At 31.3% G+C, this 9,175-nt stretch overlaps 1 protein-coding gene across 1 annotated transcript; it reads left to right on the plus strand.

Annotated features, from left to right (window-relative positions):
* The first annotated feature begins 2,926 nt into the window (after positions 1-2,926).
* LOC107852415 lies at positions 2,927-9,175 on the plus strand. The gene is made up of 3 exons (XM_016697452.2): positions 2,927-4,130; positions 7,885-8,002; positions 8,241-9,175. The coding sequence occupies exons 1-3, from the start codon at positions 3,360-3,362 to the stop codon at positions 8,792-8,794; spliced, it is 1,443 nt and encodes a 480-aa protein (XP_016552938.1). The 5' UTR covers positions 2,927-3,359; the 3' UTR covers positions 8,795-9,175.

Raw genomic sequence — 9,175 nt, forward strand, 5'->3', positions numbered from 1 at the left:
AATCTTTCCCGTTTTTTTTAAATGAAAAAAGGATCAAAAAATACTCCTTTACTTTACTTATTAGTTAGATTTGCTCCTAGTCATACTATGAAGCTAAAAATACCTCTGCCGTTAAGAATGTTAACAAAACAAGGGCCTTTTTAGATTTGAGGAGAGCGATAAAGATAGTGAAGTTGAATTTAGGAAAAAATACATAAAGTAGCATACTTAAGTATTAAATTACAAAAAATAGCAACACTTTTATCAAATTACATTTTGTAACATATGTATTTGTATTTTTATAGCAATATTTTGCAAAAATACAAAATACATATCGATCATAAGAGCAGTAAAAATAATATGTATTTGTATTTTTGCAGCAACAGTTTGCAAAAATACAAAATACAACTTGCTATATTATGTAATTATGAAATTGTTGCTATGAAACTCATAATTAAGGGGATAAGTATGCTATTTCTGAATTTTACCCTTGAATTTATTTTGAAATTATAGGTTTTGTAAATGGACAAAGAAAAAAGAAAAAAGAAAAAAGAAGAAAAGGAAAAAAAAGAAAAATCTAATGGTGAGATTGCATGCCACATGAACCTCACTCAAATTTGGCCATATGAAATTTTAAATTGGCATGGTGGAGAGGTGTTAAAAATAGAGATATTTTTATTAACTTTGCTAATAACAAAGGTATCTTTAACCCCATAGTATAACTAGAAAAAACTCAATTAATAAATTAAAATAAAAAGGATATTTTTGACTATTTATCTCTTGAAAAATTAGATAAATAAGTTAAAATGAAAATATAAATGTATATGGATCTATCCACTGATATATCCAAATACTGATAAACAGATGCAATGTATGGTACTTAAAATTGATACATCTATGCTATAAAATAGATACACTTTAATACAAAAAGAGTATAAGACACATATACATGGATGGACCCGTATACTGAATACATATATGATACTTAAAATTGAAATTGTGAAACTTAAAAACATTGTGAAACAAAGATATAGAATGGTACTTAAATTTATATCTTTGAGACGGACTTTAAAAAATTAAAGTGTCACATAAATTGAGAGAGATTCGTGATACATTCTTAATGCATATAAGGATTTCCAGAAGTGTATATTCTTCTGCTAACATATACCCTACCACTCATCCTTCTTTATGTCTTTTAATTGACTACTGGGGACTTTTCAATATCATTGATGAACAGATCTATTTACTCCAATGACCAGAACTTTCACAAACTTATTGGGTGCAATAAAACTTAAAGCACTGGTCACATGGAGTATATATGTATATAGTCAGAAAGGTGAACTGTTATATACACAAATATAGCTAGACATTGATGAATTTTAAGAAGGATTTTATAGTAGAATTGGATTATTGAATTTAGATATAAAAGTCAACTAAAAGATGTTGATCCAACAAAAAATTTTCCTTCAAACTTTTGTGATCTTTAGAACCTGCAGCCAACTAACTTTGTCAATGGGAATGTCTATGACATTAATATTAATTCTAAAATCTAATAAAATTTGGGTCATTAACTAAAAAAACTTGGGTCAAAATCGAAAGATCTAAAGAACCTTTCTCCTTTTGAATTCAATCATTCATCATTATAAAATTTGGACCTTATCAAAAAAATTGATCTTAAGAAAATCAAATCATACCCTTTTTAGTTGTGTTGGTGTACGAACAAAAGTTTCACATTTATAACTCAAAGAATTAGGAAGTTACATATAAGATGTAGAATCTTTTAATAATGTGAGGTGTTTTAAGAAAAACCGTACAGATTTGACCAACGATCTAGGTCATTTCTCTTCACGGTTTAACTTTTGATGGGCATAATTGCCTGTACATGTATTCATGGCAGGTAAAACGTATTCAATGGAATAGTTGCTCAAATTTTACTGTTATACTCCATCTCTCCATCTATTTTAAAATAGTTATCCTAATTGACTTGATACTTTCATTAAAATATATTTGTTAGAGGTTTATTTTATTAAATTAGTCATACTAATATGCTTTAAGAGTATAAATTTGAGTAATATACATTTTGTTTAGTCATTTAATGATAAGAGTACTAATGCAAGAATATAATAAAATCCTCTTAATTTCATACAAGGGACAACTAAATTAAAACAAATATTTTTAAAAAGAGGATCAACTACGGAGGCAACAACAACAATAAAAAAATTCCCAATCTATTCTCATGAGGTATGAAAAGAATAAATATACACAGTCCATATCGCTACCCATATTTACTCTTGTACTATAAAATTTAATAAACATACACCCCGTTTGTACATATTCATCATACCAACCATCTTCTTTTGAATTAGAGTATAAAATTACACTTGGATATCAATTACTTTAAATAATTTGATCAAAGAAATACTCACTCTATTCATTTTTACTTATTTATTATACTAAAAGTAGATCTTTAATAATATTAATTCAGTTTAAAAAATTAATAAATAATTTATTTTTTTCTATTCATTTTACCCTTCTTATTAACTGGCTTTAACCCTTTCACGTGAGTTCGCCTCTGAAATCAGTAGACTAAAATGATTAAGTTTTTGAAATTCTTTAAGGTAAGCTTGTATATAATTTAAGTTACATCGTCAAATGTCTCTATAATAATGTCATTTCTTTTAATATATTTATTCTATAATATTATTATCAATAGTGAACCAGTATTATTGCACGAAATACCCTTTACATTGTTATATACTTCTAACAACTTTTTTTCGTGCAAATTTCGTCCATGTTGTCAAAACTCAACATAATAGAGCAAACAATCCCAGCTATGAACATTTAATGCCATGCAGAATAGTCGCTCCACGCTCCACACATAAGCACGTGAAAGAAATCACCAACAATATTTTAAATTAAACAAGTCAACCAATAGTCAGTTCCAAGTCTTAACAAGGTTAGAGATTTGCAATCAAATCACCAGCTAATTCCATTTAATTAAACTACTTAATAATTCAAACTCAACTAAACCCCATTATTTTAATCAAACTTGAGATTCAAAAAATCCCTACAAGAAGCATCCATGCTACTTCACTTCTTCTGCTTCTGCTTCTAATACTATACTTTCATTGCTTCTTATTACTACCATTTTTTCGCGATGTATTTTTTCTTGAGATCTTCAAATTAGTGTAACTGAAGAAGTTGCCTATCTATTTCATCGTTCATTGGCCCCGCCCCTTCTTAAATTTTCATTCAGTAGTTACAACTTAATGAGTAAAAAGCTGCAGATATTAAGAGCTTTTTTATTAAATGCTCTTATAGCGTTATCTCTTTGACAACTTCTGTCAATTTCAAGCTATTTTTTTTTTCCGTGTTTAGTTATGGATTCGAAGTTGATGAAACCATTATCGAAGCAATTGATGTTGAAGGATTACCTGTTGGATGATTTGAGTTCATGTTCATCGAACGGTTTCCGATCATTTCCACGTCGGCAATGCTGCACTACTGTTCGATTTCTTCTCGAAATCGACTTGAAGAACAAGTATCAACCAGCACTACCTCCGCCACCTTCAAAGGAAAATGCTAAGCGTATACACCGGCCGCCATTACCGGCGAAGGTTTCGGCGTTTCAGAAGGCTTCTGTTGCGGTGATCAATGCTGTCAAGCACCTACCGTTTACCGGAGTAAGATCGACGAAGAAGAAGAATGTGATGAGGACAATTTTCCCGAGGAGTATTTCTCGGAAGCTGAAACGAAGCTTCTGGAAGAAAGGCGATCACAAGGAGATTTACTGGTGGACGGCGTTCAACCGGTTGGAAAAGGAGGAACTAAAATCACCGGTATTTTCTCCGGTTGTTACTGGAATAGTCGCCGGAGAATCAAACTGCTCGACGACGACGATGACGACGGAGAGTAAGAGTAAATGTAACAGTAACAGTAACAGCTGGTCGTCAGATAGTGATTTCACTGCTTCAAGTGGTGGTAATTCGGAGGTTAATTCGACGGAGAAGGTAAAAAACGACGTTGTTTCGAAGAAAATAGAGGCGGAAAATGTGATTAGCAGCAAAAAAGATGGCGTTATTGACGGTGATGTTTCTCCAGATTCAATCATTAGCAGTCACGGTAGCACTTCCAACTCTCCTAAGACAAAGGTCTGTTTGCTCAACAAAATTTACTTTTATTTTTAGGAGTATCATATTACTTGCATTATTAGCTTAAAGTATAATTTTCTTAACATTATCAACATATTAGAAAAGATAAAATTGAATTTATTAAAGGTTGTAAACGATTATCACCCATTTATTAAGTTGGTTATCAAATTAGCAATATTCATGACACTAGAACTCAAATTTTGGCATATCAATAATAGTAATAGCCATTTTTCTTTTTGATGGTATTATTTCGTCTAGAGTATCAGTCTAGTCAATTATCAACTAATACATTTGTAGAGTGCATACTTCAGTAAAGTTGAACGCAACTATTATAATACTCTATTAGTTAACAATTATTACTAAACGTAAGTTTAGAAAGTCTATATGGCGTTAAAACGTAAGTATCACTAGTAATTTTGTGTCTTAAGCAATCGAGAATGAAGTAATATACAAGTTTAAACCAAACATTTCAAACACAAGAGGTTCGTGTTATACATACTCCTAGTAAGTTTTTGCTGAAGTTTCAAGTTTGAATTTACATTGTAGCGGTAAAATTAGTTTAAATTTTTTAACATAGCGTGTGGATTAAAATAATGTAAAAAGGTTTACATGATCGGCAAACCGTGGTAATAATTAGAGGTATAATTACTTGTTCGAATTAAAAATATTAAATAAAGTTGGATTCTCAAGGTATAATTAAAGCATGGTGAATTCAAATTTTTGAAATATAATTAAAATAAGATTTGTGTAAGAATTTGAATTTCATTTTTATAAAAACAGAATTTTCTAGAAAAATGAATTTTTCACAGCGATAAAAAAGGAGCAAAAAAAGGTTAAATGTGGAGAGTACACGTGCGGGGTATTTTTCGGGTTACAATCACATGCTTCTCGATACTGGCATCTTAGTTACATTCGGGTGATCCAACGGCGCAGATCCCGCTACGTTTTTGTCCCCTAGCGGGATCTACGGTCTTCTATGCTGGACTAGCATTCTTATTGTGGTAGTCGAGATAGGAGATTAGTACCGTATTTATTTTATTTCCTAAAATACCCTGGACCATCTAATTTTGACCCCTACCATTGTTGTGGATAGTAATCGTTGATTGCATTAAACCAGGTATGATATGTCATTTTGTAATTCCAACAGTTATTATTATAATATAAAATAACTTCGTTATATCATAATAATTTATTCAATATCATCTCACAACTCGCAATAAATCTAAAAAAGATAAAATGTACATAAACTCTACTATTTATCTTTGTGGGATAAAGAGATTCTTCATGATTGAATCTCAACTTAAATAAAGATTGAAAATGAGTCTATGAGAATTTTGATATAGAGAATATAATGATGAATAGTCATAGTCTGCAGGTATAACTTCGATACAACTTTAAAGTGGAATAAAGAGATTGTTACAAAACGTTCATAATTTAATTGATATATTTAGGAACAGTTTCTATAGAGTCCAACGGCCCTTTAAGACTTCAGTGTATGCTACTAAAACATCGTGAGCAATTGAGTGGATATCTTAAAACTCAATAATACTAGACTGTTACAATCTTTTATTACGAGTTTGAGTGGTTTTATTAGATGTATGTTAACTCTTAAAAAAATATAAATATCTTCAATTATTGTGCATAACATTATGTATTCCTTTTTCTTGTCTTTTTTATTATTTGTGGCAAGCTAAAATTATGAGAAGATATATGATTAATGATATCCAACACACTGTACTTGTGTCGGTCGTGCATATATAGGGTATTGTTTTAAATAACTTGCATAATCATTTTTCACGTACAAGGAATGAAGAAGGTGATAGTTTGATTGTTTAGACATATAACTGCCACAAACAATATTATTTATTAGCATGTGGAAACATTAATATTTCCATTTGTCTTTATGCTTGGACCTAATTGGCAGCTCAAATTTAGTTGTGCTTAAGTGTTTTTTCAGAATAAAAGTTTCTATAAAAGTTAGTCCATTAGTTAGTGACTCAAAAATAAATAATAACACGTTAGTTAATGATCTGCTATTCTCTTAAATTGTTTTTATTTTGTTTTAAGGGGTGGTTCGGTTGGGAATGAATTATTCCGCAATAATTAATTTTGAGATTAGTTATCATATCATGTATATGAAATAACTTAATTACATTACTATAATATAAATGGTGAGATAAATAATTCGGATACTAATTAATACCTCACATCAAATATGAGATAAAATAATCTTTTATTTTATCACGTGACTATTTATCCTTTATACTTAACATCAAACGATCCTTAAGAGGTAAAAATAACATCTCCCTAAACTCTACCGCTCGTGACTTTGAACCTATTCTTTTCATGACCCCATTATATTGAAGTTTCTTGCATTTTTATTACGTCATTTTCTAGATTACTTTATCTTAAGTTGAAGATCTATCGAAAATTAGTACAGAGTACATACACTCTATTCCTTTCACCCACTTTATAAAAACACACTTATACATTATTGTTATTACTCCTATTTATTTTTTATTTTTTATTTTTTTTGGAGGGAGAGGGGGGTTGGGGTGGGTGGGTGGGAGTGGGGGGTGGGGGTTTAGGTCATGTTCGTAGTTTAAATTTTGAATATGGGTAGACAGAATCAACATACTTTGTCTAGTAGTGAAGTTGACTTGGGAGTATGTGTCCATTTACTTTAGGTAGAAACATCCATGGAGAATAGGTGACTTCCTAGTAATAAAACTTGACCATATCTTCCCTTTAATTTTTATTTATTTCCTCACTTTTCAAGAAATTACTCTAGGAGATTGGGATCTTTTTTAATCAATATTATATTCCAAAATTCTAATCTAATTTAAGGTGATATTTGTTACATTTTTTTATATATAAAAAAAATAATTAGCTTTCTTTCGGCTAGTGTTCCGCCTATCGTGTAATAGTATACAAGTGCGAATGCAGTTGTTTAGTTATAGGTTCATTTGAATTCAGTGATATCACTGCCAAGTATAAATGTGTGGAAATCCATTAAGCTTATAACAAATATTTTAGATACAATTTTAAAAATATATAGGTTCAATACTAAGAATTTCAAAAGTTGAATCCATAAATGATGTCTTAAGAATTGAAGATGTATTTTTTTCCTACTGATGACAGATAGTCCCCTTGAAGTAGAAATAACTAATACATTGAAGTGTTTAAAGTATATTGACACTAACATTTATGAAACTTTATTGACAGTCTAGCTAAGGTAGGGGCCATATACTGATTAGTAGTATCTTGATAGCAACTGAACATAATCCATAGTACATTCAGATATATGCTGGATCTGTAGCCCCCGTTGTTTGATCCTCTCTTTCTTTAATCTATCTCTAATTATACCATATATATATATATATCATCAGTAAAAATTTGCATTAAATTTTGGTTTTTTACTTGTCTAATTTGGGAAATAATCTGTGCTACTAGTCGGATTGCTATGCATGTAGTGTCTTGTTCTTGATGTTTTGGTGATTGTTTGTTGTTTAAGGTAGAATGGTGGTGGTATTATTTTGTGATAAGCTTGTTTGTGTATGTTACTGTCTGATATTTATTATTTTTTGTCTTAAACCGAAAGTCTATCGGGAATAGTTTCACCTCACCTTTGAGGTAGTGGTAGGGACTGCATACATACTACCTCTCCTTAGACCTAGTGGGAATATGCTGGGTATATTGTTGTAATCTTGGAAATAATCCTTAAAGATTTCTTAATACTCCTTGTTATTTACAGAAACCCTGGCCAAATGAAGAGAAAGAACAGTTTAGTCCAGTGTCTACATTGGATTGTCCATTTGATGATGAAGATGAGGTCTCTTCACCCTTTCAGCATAGATTAACTCGTGTCGAAGGTAACTCACTAATCAATAGGAAGTTTGTTTGTTCATATATAACGGCAATTCAACAGCCTCTCTATCTCACCTCTAAGGTAGTGGTATGAACTATGTGCACTTACCCTCGCTAGACCCCACTTGGTGGGAATATACCGAGTATGTTGTAGTTTTTGAGCACAACATGCTGTCGGGGAATGCAAATTTAGTTTACTATTAAGGCTATTCTAATAAAAAATCTTACATATATTTGTATCAGGAACTACCAAGAAGCTCATGAAGAAGGTCAAACGATTCGAGTGTCTCACTGAACTCGAACCATTAAACTTAGATAAACGAATCGCGTCATCAGAATCAGAGAGTGAATCCCCACACAACAATTCATCCGAAACTGAAGTTGATGAAAACAACAAAGAAAAAGAAGACGAAAAACAGACAGTTGAAAGCATGGCACTAGATATGATTCAAGAACTGAAAGCCTCAATGCCATCTTATAGTTTAAAGCTAAAAGCGGAGAAATTACTCTTTGATTTCTTTAACGAGAAGATCCTCAATGCCTATGAGGTAACAAGAGGTGATGAATTCAAGAACAAGGTGTTGGGATTAGGAGAAGACTGGATAAATGGAAAACCAATTGATGTACTGTTAGATTGGAAGGTGCAAGAAAACAGGATGGCTTACATTCGTGCGATTGAAAGCCGAGGCGAGTGGAAGAACACAGAAGTGGATCAACAAGAAGTGATTTTGGAATTGGAAGTTGACATCTTTGCAACTTTGATGAATGAGCTCTTACTGGATATCATCTTCAGCTAGCAAAGTGGAATGGTAATAACATAGCATAGTTGTTAACAGGGAGTTTAGGAGGGAAATAGGGAAACATCATGTTCAATTCTCAAGGTTGTTTTTGTCATTCAGTGGCTTGCAGAAGAGAATATTGGCTTAGCTAGAATGATTGAGACCACCTTGTCGAAATAGCTTATGAATTTTGAATTGGAGTTGTTAGTGTTGATCTCATTCTTTTTTCTCTTCCTTGGAGAAAAATGGATGTTGAAATGTTGGATTTAGATGAGAACTTTGGTTGTACTCCATTTCTGGATCAAGTTATGATAAATTCTAGTTGATCACTAGCATTAGCAAATGTCTTTCTTTTTTATCCCATCTTATGAGAAGGTCATTTAGATAGTGAATGTTAAC

Source organism: Capsicum annuum, chromosome 1 (genome assembly GCF_002878395.1).
Source record: "Capsicum annuum cultivar UCD-10X-F1 chromosome 1, UCD10Xv1.1, whole genome shotgun sequence".
NCBI lineage: Eukaryota > Viridiplantae > Streptophyta > Magnoliopsida > Solanales > Solanaceae > Capsicum > Capsicum annuum.